This window comes from Gossypium arboreum, chromosome 9 (assembly GCF_025698485.1).
Source record: "Gossypium arboreum isolate Shixiya-1 chromosome 9, ASM2569848v2, whole genome shotgun sequence".
In the NCBI taxonomy this organism is placed as follows: Eukaryota; Viridiplantae; Streptophyta; class Magnoliopsida; order Malvales; family Malvaceae; genus Gossypium; species Gossypium arboreum.
The window spans coordinates 33,765,933-33,783,536 of NC_069078.1; the positions used below are offsets into that span (position 1 = coordinate 33,765,933).

Below are 17,604 nucleotides of genomic sequence, written 5' to 3' on the forward strand. Positions count from 1 at the left end.
GCATTTTAGTTTTATTATCAGATGGATCATACAATTTCAGATCCACTGTCTCAATGGCAGAGTGGAGTAATTGAAGTTTATGTTCTAAACACCTCAAAATGTATTTGACAAGTCAAACTTCCATAAGAACCAAAGTAAAGCCAAATCATTTTAGCAGCTGACAATTTTAAAGATTTTCAAATTAAATAGTTCAAAGAAAAGGCTAACAACAGTTTAGGTGGTTCGGCTTTCCACGGACAGACACCAAGAAAAAAAACCAACCATGTTCCTCGACAGTTTGGATGTAGTGAATCTTTGACGATAGTAACTGATATCCCCCCTCATCACCTGCCGAAAACAAATCATGAACATTTGAGCACTAAAGTGTATAATCATTATGGTTTTCTCAATTGGAATGGACAACTGAACACTAGGCTACCCTTAAGATAATTTGATTTATTGTTTTGAAGGAACTACCACTGGACCAACTGATAGAGTTCACCTCCTAGTCTTTTTCTCTATCAACGGATGCGGTTCAAGTGAGAAAATGGCTCTTGGTGTACTTTTGGAGCAGGTTTAGCCACTTCTGGGACCCCAAAAACATTCCAGAATCTTAGTGTCTCATCCCCTGCAGCTGAAGCCACTGTGCAACCATCCGGGCTTTGAGCCATGTGAAGAACTCTAGATGTATGACCCATTATCTCCGCCATCTTCACCATTGATGGGTATTTCCAAAGAATTAACTGATTCTGAGTAAATCCATGAGAGCTCAGAAGCTCCCTCTCATTCTTGTTCCACAGCAAAGCACAAACTTGAGAGCCAGTATCCACTGAATTCAGGCATGCACCTGTATGTGTGTTCCAAAATTTTATGGTTCGATCACCTCCACCTCCACCAGAGGCCAGCAAATTGCTCTGAAAAGGGCACCAGGCAAGGGCTTTAACAGCAGAAGTATGATCCTCCAGCCTGTGTATCCATTGTGTTGGTGAATTTGAAGATGCCTTGGACATATCCCATACGTGAACAAGATTATCATTGCCTCCACTGGCCAGTTGTTGTCCAGAAGCTGACCATTTCAGCCCACAAACTTCTTGCCGATGTCCTCTGTAGGTTTTACAAACATGGGATCTAATCCTTACATCATTGTTAACTGTCATACCATCCATTCCTCCAGTTGTAAGAACGTGACTGTTCCATGCCATTGAACCCACTCTCGATCGGTGACAACCTCTCAGAGTGCGCAACTGCAAGCATTAGAAAGTAAAGGATTGTGTTGGAATAAATGACAGAACTGGGAAACAAAAAGAAACTGCTAATATTTAGAGATTATACAAACCTGCCGGTTTGAAGCAGAATCCCATGATTGTACTTCAGAATTGTTCAAGCCTATGGCAATATGCTGACCATCAGGAGCCCAACTCACACTTGTTACCGGGCCATTGTCATCATCAATGGTAACAAGTTCTGAGGTAGAACTATCTGAAGCATCCCACAAATAAACAGTGTTTCCAAGTGCTATTGCAAGAACATTGCTGCTGCCCCAGTCCAATAAATTCAAGTAAAAGTCATCCATAAGGTCAGAAGCATCCAATGTCCTCTCAGAGCTCTGAAGAACCAAATGATGATCACAATGCATTAGCGTCTGTGGAACCAAAACCTGATGTCCAAAGTCCAAACTAGTTAAATTGCATATGTATGTTCTGCTTACTGGGGAATGTGTCTTCGGGGCTTCGAAGGTTTCGCTGGGTGAACAGAAGAAGTTGTGTGGTCGGAAGGGAAGAATTCGACAGGTGTTGGTGGCTTGTTCTTGAAAGCCAAGATTTGAGTCCTATTCATGTTCAAGGCCTCAGCTAGCTGCATCCTATAGGCGTCCCTGGCTGGTGGGAAAACTGTCTGGTTCTCTTTGATCTTCCTCCCTTCGGTCAACATGTAATGTGCATAATCATAGTCCATTGCTGAACGATTTGGTATGAATCTATCCAGCTGCCAGTACAAAGAAAACATTCAATTTGAATGTCATTACAAAGTGTAATTTATCAAGAAATAATTTTAAGCAAATCAGTTTCCTAAAATAAAATTTTAAGACCAAGGTTTCCACGTATATTCCATTGTGAAATTGGAAAACCATATAAATAAAGTTTATATAGGACAAGAAAGCATTCATCTGAAGGTTATCACAAAATCTAATTTATCATGCTGTAAAATTGAAGTCCTTTTTAAACAAATCTGTTTCCTAGAATCAAAATTTAAGACCCAAGGTTTCATTACTATTTACTTATATTCCTTTGTGTGATTGGAAAACCATATAAATCAAGGACAAGAAAGCATTCAAATTGCATGTCATCACAAAGTCTAATTTATCAAGCTGTAAAATTGAAGTCTTAATTTAAACAAACGTGTTTCCTAAAATCATTCAAGACCAAAATTTACTCGTATCCCTTTGTGAAATTGAAAACCCAAGTAAATCAAGGGCAAGAAAACCCTGTTTTGCAATAATTAAATAAAAAAAAATATTAAGTTGGGATACTTACATTTTCTTTAGAATTTATTCTCTGGAGAATCTGTTCCTGAAGTGGGCATCTGGATCGTCCCCTCAATTTTGAAAAAGGATTCAAGGATCCTGCATCCATAGTGTCAAACAAATATAAGCAGATGTATTCGCCTTTTGGAGTTTAGATTGCTTTTAATCTTTGTTTAAGGAATATATCTATCTAGACTCTAGAGTTTATGAAAAGCGACAACGGCTACTTTTTCCGCAAAGAACCCTTATGATTCACTCAATCTCGTATTATGTTCCACTGCCGTCGGCTTGCTAATTGGGCTTCATTTTATGGTAAAATATTTAAACCTGAAATTCAGTTTGTTAAAAATACCTGTTTATTTCCAAAGATTTTGATGAAGAATTACACTAAAGTTTTATTTATTAAATGAATTTTAAGGGACAATTTTACCATTATTAATTAATTATTATTCTACTTATTTTTTTTATCTTCAATATTTGTATTAAATTATTTTAAATTAAAAATAATAAAAATATAGTTAATTATACATTGTTTTAATTATTATTAAATTAAATTAAATTATATTTTGATATAATTATATGTTAAATATAATATATTTTTAATATTAGGTTCTTTTTAAGAGCTATGACGATTGGTGAGTGGTAATGGGATCAACTATCTAGGTCAATGGATGAGGGATGTACGTCTTGGTCTTTGATTTGTAAGTTGGAAGTGCTACGAGTGGTTACCACCATCTTTCATTTCGCGGCAATGAAACCAAATAATGATAGGGATAAGGGGAATGAAATGTTTGAGACAAAGATATATATATTTTCAAATAACCTTGAGCTATATAATAGAATTATCCTTTTAATTATAAGTTCAAAATAAAGGAGCTCTACTTTCACTCCAACTCCACCTCTTAAGATTGTGGCTTCTTTTTCTAACTGACTGTATTGGTCCTACAATTCTAATACATAATTTTGGTTCATATGCGATTGCCACTTGCTATATACTTTTCTTATTTAACCATCTTCATGCTGAAATCCCAGAGTTTCTTGGCCAACTCAACATTCCTTCCATGTGCACTTGCTTGGCCAATATTACTGTCCTTGAAGTATTCACCACTTCTACCCTTTACTTGTGGATGCAATGCCACATAGCATGTTGTAGCAGCTCCCTGTAACCAGATAACAGTATATTATTGCATTTCAAAAAAATATTTCAGTGGACTCCCCAACAATTGCAGCAATTTTACAAACAACATGATACACAAAGGCAAAGCTAGAAAAGATTTTAAATTTATATATTTTTATAAAAGCTAAAATATAATTTTATTGTTATATTAGTTTATATCTTTATAAATTTTTAAATATAATTTTTTAAAGGGTTAAATTAAAATTTTATTAATTTATGAGGTGAAAATATAATTTAAACATTTACTAAATTACAATTTTATAGTCAAAAATGTTTTTTTCTGGCGCCCCAGTTAGCCACAGCCCCAAATGATGCATAACATGCTATGAGTATGAAAATAAGCATTACTACTATTTATAAAAAGGAAGGCCCAAAGTCCTTTCGACACTTGTCCATTGTTTTTTACATGAAAAAGATAATTGCTAAATTTCAATTCTAATCCTCTGAGATTATATAAGAATCATTAAATTTCAATTTTGATTTCAATATTTCACTCAAATTTGAGATTTAATCTCTATACTTTAATTCTGACATAATTTTGTACCTCAACTTTTAAAATGTTATTAATTAGTCTAAACATTTTATTTTGATTAAAAAGCTTATGTGAATTTTCTAAGAATTGCTAACAATATTAAAATTCTCTAGTAAATTCAAGTCCATTACAGTGTTATATGGATACCGAATTTTTTTATTTCAAAATTTCAAACCAGCAATTTTAATAGAAAAATTTTAACAATGTTAACACTAGACCCAAACTTTTAAATTCAAAAATAAATAGACTAAATTCCTGAAAATAAAAGTATAAAATGAAATTCCAAATATCCAAAGCATGCAATAACTTTGAGCATAATATAACCTTTAAATTTTTACACTATAATTTATTAAATAATTAAATAATTAACCTGAGCATGGGTGGAATCATACTAGTTACTATAAAATGTATGAGCCTCACCTCAGTGATAGGGGAGGAACTTGCAGATATTGGGATTCGAACCCCAAACCAGCAGAATACCACCTGTTATGGATGGTTGCATGAACCAACCGAGTCTTGTTTTCGATCTTTCTATTCAAATAGCATGAGGTACTTGAGTTTAAACCCAAACCCTCCAATTTCCAGCAAGAAAGATTACCAAATATTTTTGAAGTACATAGTAAGAATGATAGATCGAAGGCTATATGCTACGATTAGTTGCCAGTGCATGATCATTGGTAATGCTATGCAAAAGGAGATTACCTGCTGAATATTTTTTAGTGCAATCTTACCAAAGATATTAACAAGACCTGCATCAAGACCGAAACAAATGTGAGAATGAGATGCATGCTGCTTATAATGCAGCGATGTTAATAACGTAGAGAGTTCCTTTTCTTTGTAGGTAGCAAATGTACAATTATAAGTAAGGAATTTTAGTCATAAAATCAAACACTAAAATGATACCACTAATAGGACCCATATGACGGAATAGATTGGTGACGATTGCTCCTGGGTGAAGTGAATTTGCAGTTATATCCACTCCATCTTCCTGTTCAATCAATTAGAGAACATCATTATGCAAAGTGTGCTTTGTAAGACAAATTATAAAAATCATATTGACTACTGAGCATCAAGAAAAACATCTGAATAAAATGTTTGATCTGTTTCAAAAGGAACTTCAGCTACACAAAATATATACAGACAAGTGGAGGCAAGCTGAAGAATGAAACAGAAAATGGCAACAACTGAGATTTAGTTTTAGATATGGCAATCCTTGTATGGGTGTTGTGTCCCATATTTAAAAATAAAATAAAATTGTGCCAACTGTGTAAACATAAACATAACAGGGATTATTAAAACGATACATATATAAAAGTGCATGTCGTATTTATTACATAGCTCGAGTTTATAAAACATTCATGTTTATGCCATACTTTCATGTTGTGTACAAAATTGTAAGGCTCCTCTAATAGACAGTCAAGGACCAAGTTCAGCTTCCTCCACCTTAAACTAATTCAAATGTACCAAAAAGACCTCAGACACCAGAAACTTTACTACTGATCAAAATCTTCGATGCCATAGAAAAGATCACATACCTTTAGGCGTTTAGCTAGTTCATTAGCATGCAGAACATTTGCAAGTTTTGATTGGCCATATGCAGCAAAATTGCTGTACCTGTACATTACCAAATTTAAAAAAAAAAAAAAAAAGCAATGACAAAAGATAATTTTATTCTGCTTAATGGAAGTTATCCGATAGCTGTATCTTAGAATAAGCATAAACACATTTCACTTCCGTTTTAATATCAAACAAGTAATGCTAAATGACATTGATAGTAGAATATCATTATAAGAACCATTACACATATGTTAACTAAGGAAAAGTCATCATGTCAAAGTTTAAGAGATAATAGTCAATTTCTTCTTCCGGAACAAACATGTAATTTTCCCAAGAAGACATTGAAATTTGCTTTTCCTCAGAATCTCTAATTAGATAATAAGGGCATAACTGAATGCATTTTAGAGAGGGTGTATGGTGTTACCCCGATTGATCATTAATCTTGTCAAAATGAATTCCTTCCTTATAAGTGTAACGGTGAGCTTCTGATGAGACATTTATAATTCTTCCCTCTCTTTTGCTTGTCCGTGCAGCTTTCTTCATAGTGTCCAGCAAGAGATTTGTCAAAAGAAAATGACCTGTTTTTGTTCAAAAAAAGTTATACAACAAAGCTTTAACAATGGCCTAGTTTTCTGTTTCTTTCCTCCCCTTTCCTGAAGCAATTATCCAAAACTAAACTCTATGCAACAGAAAACATGAACAATAATTGTAGAGGTTGCAAAACAAGCTATGTTTAGATTTAGAGTTCAGAGAGAGGAAAACGAGATGGAAAAAACTATTTTTATACCTAGATGTATTTTTATACCTAGATGTTCTAAATTCACCATCACTATGAAAATGGGCTGCTTCCATAAAGTAAACACTGGAAAAGATTATCCATTTCTATTACAGAGTTGTATGTTCAAGCTTCAAAATGTCAAGAAGAGAATGCCATTGGGATCAAGTTTATGCTAACATACCTATGTGATTGGTTGCAAACTGTAGTTCTATATTGTCCTTTGAAAGCATGAAAGGAGTTGCCATAATTCCTGCATTATTGCTGACAGCAAAGAAAACAAGTTTTATATTCTTGTTTAAATGATTGCCTAAAAAGACTATTGCAGGAAGTTGTTTAATCATGAATACATCGGTAAGCAGACTGGGAGTTGGAGATTGATGTCACAAATAGCAGATTTAACAAGCAGATGACTATAAACTTAGTCACTACTGTGGCTGGGAATTGATATATAAAAGGCTGCCCACTCTCATTGTCTACTTACATAAGGAGATTCAGAGGGTGACCTGAGGAGCTGAAATCTGCTGCAAATTTCCTCACAGATGCAATTGAACTGAGATCTAATTCCATTGTATCAACTTTAGCTGTTGGAATTTCCTTCACAATTGCTTCTTTAACATCTCTACCAGCAGCCACATTCCTGACCCCCATAATTACATGAACACCACGCAGAGCAAGAACACGTGCGGTTTCAGTGCCAATACCACTGGATGCTCCTATAATTACGTTCACCATGAAAGAGAAATTATGCTTGTTAGAAACATAAGAAAACGATTGAACCAAACAACTTATGCAACGTGTACATGGTTAGGATTAAGTACCTATCAAGCCAAAGACAAGCAATAAATGATGGAACATGGCCAACAAACCAATACCTTTTTTCAATCAACATACCTAAAGGTCAAGGGTCTCATAAATGCTTACATCTGCATCCCCATGCAAGATTATGAGTTATACTCATCCTAAAGTTTGAGAAATCTGCAACCAAAGACCTTCAGCCACATCCCTAAAACACTGAAGTGTTGCCCCATGACAGCAATATTTCTACATAACCAAACAGATCAACCAGGAAGAATTACTGTCTTTGACTCATTATTTATGTCCATAGTCTGAAGAAGTCTGTGAACTTAGGTGGTGAGACCTGTGGCCTAGCATGACAAAGACTAGCAAAGGGTCTCAGTTTCAGGGTTTGAAAATGGGAAAAGGGATAGTTTCCTTGTTTAACCTTACCAATAAGAGGAAGCAAGGTACACCCAACACTAAAGGCAGCTATGGAAGCTAAACTCATATGATATCAGAATGGCAAATTCCCCCTAATTTGGTTACCAGAATATCTATCAATGGCTACTGACCACACTATAGGACATCGCATCATCGTTGAACTGTAACATGCTTAAGTAGAATAATTAAAAAAGAAATAGAAATGTATTGGAATTGTTTACAGCTGAGAAAAAAAAATCACTTCCCTCATCTGGATCTCGTTTCACTGTTCATGCCAGAATCATGTAAGGAGCGAGGCCAAAGACAAAGATACAAACAAAGTAACAAACACAAACTAGGCAGAACAGAAACCATAAAATTTCTACTTCAACATAAATTATGCATCCAAATGTCAAAGACTCAAAACAGAAACATCAGGAGAAAAAAAAAACTGCAAGAAAATTACATTACATGCGAGAAACAAGAACATAGCAAAACAGTTTCCTCACTGCATGCGAAATTTTAAAAGTCGCCAAACCTGTAACAATGGCAGTGAGACCAGTGCCATCGATCCCCTGTGTAACTTCCTCAGCTGTGGAAGATGACGAAAACCCAGATGGCCCTTTTCTGCCAAACAGCCACATGTTTGTAAATAACAGACTCTTTACCTGTATGCAATAAGGGTCATTCACAAACTCCAAGGACTCTTCGACTGTGATTATAAAGACAGATTTGAAGTAGGAAATGTGTACGAGGAATGAGGGTCACACAGCCTTGAAGACAGTGAGTTGTGAAGTCTGTATTTTGCCAAGCCAACCTGACGTACATTATCTAGACCCTACAACAATAGTTGCAAAATCATCAGAAACGGCTGCGTTTCAGGGTGAACGTACTTATCTATCGTGAAATTAGCTTAATGAAAATATAAAAGCTTTCCCATTGCATTGTGAAGCCTTAATTGAATATTGAGTATGGGGGTCTACCTGTTCACACGTACGTACTATCAGCATTAAGACTCGCTCAAATTTTGAGAAAGTAAAAATAAAAATATTAAATTTAAAAATCAGTTTAGATAGAAAAATTTAAATTTATTTAAAAATAAATTAGACTCAAACATTTAAGGTTTAAGTTTGGTCTAACCTGTTTTCAAGTACATAATATTTTATATATATGCATTATGTAATTTATAACTTATAGATAAATAAAATTATACTAAATATATAATATTAGTCTAATATAAATATTAAAATAAATATATAAAAATTTCAATAAATAAAAATATTAAATTAAAATAACATAATTTTTTAAAAATTAAAAATATAATATGAGTGATTTTAGATTTTGGTTAATCATTTGTAAGTATTAGCGAGCTTTAACAAAATTTTAAACTTATATTTTAAATTAAGTAAAATAAATTTAAACAAATATAAAATATATAAATATTATATTTAAATTTGACCCAAATCTAGGTAGACCATCCTATAAACACGTAATATTAAGTAATTGACAACTCAATAATGTGATGATTTTGTTGTCTTTTACTTTGTTAAAGAAAGAAAATGTCTCTGCCCATAATAACTAACTAATAATTAGAATAATAGTTTTAAAAAACATTGAACATCTTTTAAATTCGTTTATATAGAGTTCTTTTACTTCACATATAATAATATTTGCTACCTTTAATACAGTTTTATTATTTTAAGCAGTGAAACACGTGCTAATTTTGTGTGGTAAGTCATCTATTCAAGTATAAATACTATGTATGGTTTTGTCAATTTTCAAATTCGACAAATCAGTTCTTAAAAAATTAATTTAGTCTCTGAAAGTGAGTAAATAAAAAAATTTAATAACGGTGTTAATATATGATAATAAAAATTAATTTATTCCTTACATTTTTCTTACTTGTGCTTTCATGTGTATTTTATTTAAATATGTTTTATTTAATTATTTTTTCAATAATTTTCAATATTGTATTTGGTAAACATTTTGTAAATATAAAGAATTAGTAATTTGGATAAAATTAAGTTAGTTTTCAAAACAATTGTTAACTTATTTAATTAGTAATGTAGAAAGCACTGAAAAACAAAGTTATTCCAATTTTTTTGAAACGAAAATTATCCCAATTTGTTTTTAAAATGATATGCTTTCGCAGATAAATTATTTTACTGACTCTTCTCATCCCATTATCTATTTTCATTTTTTTAATTTTTTAATGATATTTTAGAAAAAAAAAATTCATGTCATTAACACATAATTTTGGCAATTTTTTTACTAAGTACCTCAAACCCTGAACATAACCACCGAACTTCAAACCATGAACCTAAACCTTAAACTCGAACCAAAACCCCAAACTTTAAATTTGAATCTCAAACTTGAACTCTAAACCCTAAACCTTAAGGGTTTAGAGTTCAAGATTTAGGGTTTTGATTAGAGTTTGAATTTGGAATCAAGGTTTGAGTTTAAGGTTTAGGGTATAAAATCAAGGTTTTGGGTTCGAGGTAAAAGAATTACCAAAATTATGTGTCAATGACATAAAAAATATTGAAATGTCATTAGATAATTAGAAAGGGGCCATAGTTGATATGGTGGGAAGAATCCATAAGATAATTTATCGTTTTTACATGATAAAAGTAAATTGAAAGTTCACGTGTTAATATTATAGATATGCCATGTGTCAAAAAAAATAAGTGTTGATGTTAGTTAGGGTCTTAAACCTCATAATATAATTATATTCTAGTTTTCTTTCTCGTACAATGCACCTGTATTGATTAATTTTTTAAATGGTAATATATATAACATTTTCTACTAATAGTGTAATAAAATTAAAAATATATTTTCTATAATCATATTTATTTATAAAATTAAATTTCAAACATAATAATAATAAATTATTTTCTTTGATAATTATTTTCAAAATAAAATTTATAATTATTTACATAAATTATTTGATTTTTGACTGAAAGGTGGGTTTCTTTAAGAACAAACAAGAAAATAATAGGGCCTATTTTTAAATTTTAGTAAAGGAATTTCTTAATTTTAAAAGGTTGGAAATAATGAGGACTTAAATTGTGATTTAGGAATGGACACCTTTAAATAATTTACAAAGCATGGATACCATTCGCAAAAATATAAATCTCTATTTTATTGCCTTAAAGTCCATTTTACATAATATTGGTTATTCTAATTGAATGAACTGGCATATTTTTCTTGTTTATTTATTTTAAAATCATTTTTCAATATGTCATTAAAAGTTAGAAGCAAATTTATTATTTAAATAAGTAAATATAATGCTTATGATTAAAATAAATAATTTATATATATTCATTAATTTAAGAAAATAATCGTGTAATGATGACAATGTCCATTAATTAATATTTGATTTTAATTATTATTTAAATTTATAAATATATAAATAAATTATTTATATTCAATTTTTATTATTATTTAAAATTTTATATATTTAGTAGTTTTATAAAATTAAGTTTGATCCATTAATATGACGTTTTTAATTATTAATTTTTTTCAATTTTATAAAGCCCGTGCATAACTGTGTATGTAATTTTAAGTATTTTAAATATTTAAAATTAGAAATTATTAATATTACTCAAATAATATATTATAATTTTAAAATTATAATCTATTTTCAAAATAATAAAAATCGAGGTAAATAACACAATATATATGATATATATGATCGGTTAAAATTTTAAAATTTTAAACACACAAAAAAATAAAAGTCGAAAAAATCATAACGAATCAAAAATTCCAAAATTTCAAAAAAATATAAAATCTTATAAAATACAAATAAAATTTGAAAAATAGTTTAAAATTTTAAAGTATTATTTAAAATTCAAAAAATTAATAAAAGTTCCAAACTTTTTAAAATTAAAAAATCATAATTATCTTAAAAATTATTAAAAATTCAAATCATTCATTAAAAATTATAAATTTTAGAAAACAATAAATATCCAAATTTTGAAAAAAAACCTAAAATTCTATTAAAAGGTGGATTTTTTTAACAATGTTTTGGTATGATATCACTTTTAAATTTTAATCACTCTAATAAAAACTTAAAAATAAAAAAATCTCAAGATATATTAAAAATCATAGAGTAATTAAAATTAATTTCCAAAGCTCCAAATTAGCATGTAAAATTTATAGAAATTCGTTACAACTTAAATACATGAAAAGAAACAAACAAACACAGTATGAATTATATTTTTTTCTAGAATATTATTGTAAAAATTATGTAAAATATGAGGTAAGTTTAGATATAATATAAGACAAACACACAAACTATTCTATATGGCATGCATTAAAAATGCATTAATTTCTATATGAAATGAATTATTTGCTCTCGAAATATGATACCAAATGATAACAGGGTAATATCCACAAAGTCCCAAAAGTCTCAAGATGATTCTAAGTTGTTTCGAAGGAGAAGACTCGGTTTTGACTCAGTGGCCTAGACCAAATCCTAGTGTCTTGGGTAGCAAACAATGTGAGTTTTTAAGCTTTGGAAGATGGTCTTTTGATACCTAAGAACACAGAAATTGAAAACAATGTGAATTAAACGAATTTAAACAATAAAGATAATAAAAAAATTGAAAAGACAATGGAGGAAGATGGATATCAATAGAAGGATAAGTATCCAATTGAACCATTTAAAAAAGATTTTCTGACAAACTCAGTCACTGGCTTTAATCGACCTTCCAAGAATGAATACTTGGCAACCCGGAGTTTGACTAACTTCCCCCAAAATCTTGAACAAGATTAAGTAAAAAGAATTCTCTTCACAATAACAATAATTGAATCTTGCAAAATAAAATATTCTGAAATCTTATGAACAAAAACAAAAATTGAGTCTTGCAAAATAAAATATTTCAAAGAGTGTTTTTATGTAACAGCCCGATTTAGACCCTAGTTGGAACGGTGGTTTCGGGACCACGAATCTAGGTCGGAAAAATATTTAAAATTTATTTTTTGTGTTTATTTTGTGTGAATTTATATCTGTAAAATATTCGTTATTTGATTTTGTCGTTTAGGTGCCCGATTAAATAAAATGACTTAATCGCGTAAAATGAAAATTTGGTGGTTTATAGCAAAAGGGCTGAATAGTGGTTTTTTTTAATGTGGAGGGTTTATGTTGCAATTAACCCATTGACCTATTAAATGGACGGCATTAGGCTTATATTATATGGTTTTGTTATAAATTCATTAAGGTTAAAAAGGCAAATTAAATGTTAAGTTATTTTATATCATAAAACATAAAATTTATAATATGGTTTATATTATCATCTTCATCCACCGAAACTTAAACAAAAGAAAAGAGAAAAGAGTTCTAGGGTTCGGCTATTTCAAAGCTCAATCAAGGTATGTGTTTAGCTCGGTTTTTGATAATTTATACATTTTTGAGATCGTTGCTTCGAGTACTAATAAACCCTTGCTTGAATTTTTTATTTTGGTGAATATTTTGAGTTATGCCATTGTTGAGAGCTTTTGATTTTTGTTGTTTGATGATGAAATATGAAAAATATGTTTTAGATTAACATGTTTTGTATTGGAGTTTTTGATGATTTTGAGTAATTAGGACTAAATTGAAAAAATAATAATTTGAGGAACTAAAATATGAAATAAATGAAATATATGGACTTGTATGAATATGAGTAAGATTCGGCCTAACATGGGTATAGTGAAATTTTGCATATTTTGTGTTTTGTGCAATAGGACTAAATTGTAAAAAGCGTAAATGTCAGGGTAAAATGGTAATTTGCCTATTTATGTGTTTTTGGACTAAATTGAATGAAAATATGTTTGAATAAGCTTAATTTGAATATGTTTAGATCAAAAACCAAAGAAATCGGATTTCGATCGGGAGAAAATGAAAGATGTCGACTAGCTGTCCCATTCCATTTTATATTGTCCGAGGTAAGTTTATAAGCAAATAGACGTACTTAATTTTAATTAAATGCAAAGTATATTTATGCTGAAATGAAATACATGAATTTATATATGCAATAGCCGAATGTTGTTAAGCTTGGCAATTATGTTTACGACTTCATTTCGACCAAGTTAAGATGTCCGAAAGCCCTGTATGAACCTTAGGAATAGTTAGGATACATATGTCATGACATAGGATTCTGATATGTGATGTGCGAGTAAGACCATGGCATCGATATGTGATTTCATGTAAGACCATGTTTGGGACGTTAGCATTGTACGATATATGTGTGATTATCCGAGTGTCCTATCCAATTTCGAATGGTTCATTGGGCAAAGATAAGTTGTGATCGAATGTGTAAAACGAGCTAAATGGTTAGGTATGAATCAGCTTGTTGTCTACTTGAAATAAGGTAAGTATGTGACTTGGTATTTGTTACAAATTATGTACAATGCAAATGAAGAATATATGTGTATGTGGTATGTGTATTCTGCTTGTGAATGAATAACTTGTGTATCATTGAAATGTTTCTTAAATATATGTGCATATATGGTTTGGTATATTCGGCCATATAGGTAATATATGTATGTGATGTTATACTATGATTCTTGTGCTTGTGTATATGAGTAAATGTATGTATGGTTTATTATGACTATTTGGTTTGGAAGTTGATTAATAATATGATAAAATGACTATGTGAGTATTCGGCCAAGGTGGGTAATTGTCTATGAAAATATACTAATTATGGAATTTGTAGGTTTGATGATACGAACCGTCTCGAGAAGAGTCGAGTCGTATGTAGATTGCCTGATCGTCTACGAGAAGTTACGTTAGGATTAGTTGAGTTGAAGGTATAGTCAGAGTAGAAAGAGGGGTACGAATGGAATGGTAGGAACGAAAAGGTAGGAACAAAATGGTATGAACAAATTGGTCGGTTTAGGTTCGATTAGGTAAAGAAGAAAGAACGGGTTTGAACTACTAAAGGTACTTTCAAGAACCAAATACCGAAATGGTATCGACCCGTTGATTTAGCCTTTTGAGTTTGGTTATGGGTTTGGTAAGGGAAACCTCGACCCACTATCTAACAAGATAGGAACCTCGATATGTTGAACGCCACACTACGTATAGTGATAAGTTCGGGTTCGACAAAGAACACGGTTGACACAACTAGAACGTTAGGAACGCCAAACGAATCTTTGAACGAAATATAAGAAAAGTTTGCCTCACGATTTTGGCAGCATAACATTAACAAAAGTTTCAAAAGTCCTTTACATGAAAATTGAACAAGTATTTATAAGCGTAAGTCTAGGTAGCCGAATGGCCTTTCATACTTACATATTAATTAAAAGAAAATTCTAGAAAAATAACTCATGCATGACCAGATTCGGTTTTGGGAATGGTGGATGAATGCATCTTCATGCTTAAGAAAACTCAAAGTGAATGCATGATATCCAATGGTCACTTGTAGATTCGGCCAACCTTGTTAAATGAAGCAATGTTTGGCCAAAAAGTATGAATTAATTGTGGACACTCCAAAGGCCATCATGTGTGTGAAACCGAATGTTGAAGAGTCTTCTAGTGTGAACAAGGTGAACCGAATGGTCTTGCCATGTGAACATAGGTGTGAACGAATTAAGGAGAGTCATGGGTGTGACAGCCTTAAAACGACCCTAGTCGGAATGTGGTTTCGGGACCACAAAACCGAGGCATAAAAATAATTTGATATTTATTTTGATGCCTATAATATGTGTTAACTCATGTGTGACATTCTTGATGCTTTAATTTAGAGTTATAAATGTGAATTTCACTAGAAAGGACCTAGTAGTAAACTTTGAAAGTAGGATAGGGAAATGTGTGATGACTAATTAAAGCATGCATGCAAAACAATGGTCTTGCATGTCAAATATCCCTCTTTTTACAAGTGATGGCCGTCCATGACAAAGAAATATGGGCAAAACATGTCATAGACATGTTTTGTTGGTGCATCATGGGTGAAAAAAATAAATTAATGAGCATGGGTAATAAAGAAATGAAAAAAAAAGAAAAAAAATGGTCTCATGCATGCCCATTGCCGTGAGTTGTGGAGAAAGAAAGAAGAATTTTTGTTCATCATTTTTCATTTCCTTTGGGCTGAAAATTCTAAGGAAGAAGGAAGGAATTCTTGTTTCATGTTGGTTTGGAAGAGGTTTAGGAGGAGGTTTGGCCATACTTGTACCTAGATTAATGTAAGTTTGATGTTTTGCCATGAGATTCATGTATGTTTTTGTAGTTAGCTTGAGTTCTAACTAGCCATGGTTCAAATCCTTACTATGTCATGGAGATGATATTCGCTAAGGTGAGGTTGTGTTGATATCATTTGCATGCTAAAAGTGAAGCTTTGTAATGGTGCATGTGATGGTAGATTGATGATTATTGAATATTCTTTTAACACTTTTGAGTGAGAGTTTGATAGATACCATGAGGTTAAACTTCATGACATTGTAAGCTTGTAAGTTGGATGATGAAGTTCATGCTTTGTGAAGGTAAATAGGGTAGAAGGAGCATTCGGCCATAATGAAAATATATGAGATAGTCATAGTCATCCTTATGATTCTACCTTGCACCTATATGTATATATGTTTGCACATGATGTATTGGCATGACATATATACTATTTCAAGGTATATATTTGCTTGTGATGATGTTTCGGTTATGAAGTACATGAGAGATGTGTATTGAGCTACAATATGTAATGCGTTAGTTAGTAAAATGTATGCTGTTTTTGTGTGGTATTAAGTGCATAATTGGCCTCAACATGGACATGCATATTCGGCCACATGAAGGGGGGGGGTTGGTGTGCATGCATTCGGTTAGAGGCAAGCATATTGATGCCTATTCTTGGCTTGGAAATTTCAGCTAAGGAGAGTACTAACTAATGTGTTGAATTAAATTCGTGATTTCGTACACATGTGACTCTAATGTCTAATGTGTATAAGGGCTAAGTACCTTGAGCTTCACTTTGATGTTTGAATGAATTGTATTGAATTGCTTGTTGTGCTTAAAAATTGTGCATGACCATTGTGTATTTGAGCTAAAGGATGGCCATATGACCATTTAAACTCCTTGTCATATTCGGCCATAAGCTATCATAATGAGATTTTAATAAGTTAAATTTGTGTGAATTAGCTCAAGAGCTTAGAGGACCACAGTTGGATAAGGGAAAGGAAAAAGTGATTGAATAGTCGTCGAAATCGCTCGACAAAGATCTAAGGTAAGTCTTGATCTGACCCTACTTGAATTATATTGAAATCATTCTCCTTGTGTGTGGCTATTGAGCCGAAATTGTAAAGGTTTGATAAATATTTTGTGTTTGAGCCTTAGTAACGAAAATGAAATATGGATGTGTCGTGATTATTGATATATGTGTACATGAGCATTTGAATGATACCCGGCTAAGTCCCAAGGCATTTATGCTAGTGATTATGTCCGGCTAAGACCAAGGCATTCGTATGAAGTTGTTATATCCGGCTAAGACCAAGGCAATTGTGCAAGTTACCAAATCCGGGTTAAGACCAAGGCAATTGTGCTTGTGGTTATATCCGGTTAAATCAAGGTACGTGACTCGAAATGAGCAATCTTGCTGTAAAATTTCAGTTTATACACTTGTGAAAATTCCAGCAATGAGGTATGTTCGTATGTGCTTGAATTAGTTGAGTCTTTACAAATAAGTATTCGCCGATTGATAAACGAGCTACCGCCTTTAGCTAAGTTGTTCTTTTGTGTATGAACATAAGGGTCGGTAATGTGAAGTAAGTATGATTATGAGAATGTGTATTAATAAAGTGATTCATTTAGTTATGTAAATGTAGTACTTTAGTCAAAGCTGATTTCATTACTTGAGACTTACTAAGCATTAAAATGCTTACCCCGTTGCTTTGGCTCT

The 17,604-nt window shown here is 31.7% G+C and overlaps 1 protein-coding gene and 1 pseudogene across 1 annotated transcript; both read right to left on the bottom strand.

The window, feature by feature from the left end:
- Window positions 1-135: 135 nt before the first annotated feature.
- LOC108456667 (cell division cycle 20.2, cofactor of APC complex-like) lies at window positions 136-2,838 on the bottom strand (annotated as a pseudogene).
- A 452-nt stretch (window positions 2,839-3,290) lies between these two features.
- On the bottom strand, window positions 3,291-8,574 carry LOC108456666 (short-chain dehydrogenase TIC 32, chloroplastic-like). Its single transcript, XM_017755238.2, has 8 exons — window positions 8,280-8,574; window positions 7,026-7,257; window positions 6,726-6,805; window positions 6,191-6,344; window positions 5,745-5,823; window positions 5,113-5,197; window positions 4,912-4,958; window positions 3,291-3,660 (listed from the first exon to the last, which is right to left on the bottom strand). Exons 1-8 carry the CDS (start codon window positions 8,383-8,385, stop codon window positions 3,502-3,504), a joined length of 942 nt encoding a protein of 313 aa, XP_017610727.1. The 5' UTR covers window positions 8,386-8,574; the 3' UTR covers window positions 3,291-3,501.
- Window positions 8,575-17,604: the final 9,030 nt, after the last annotated feature.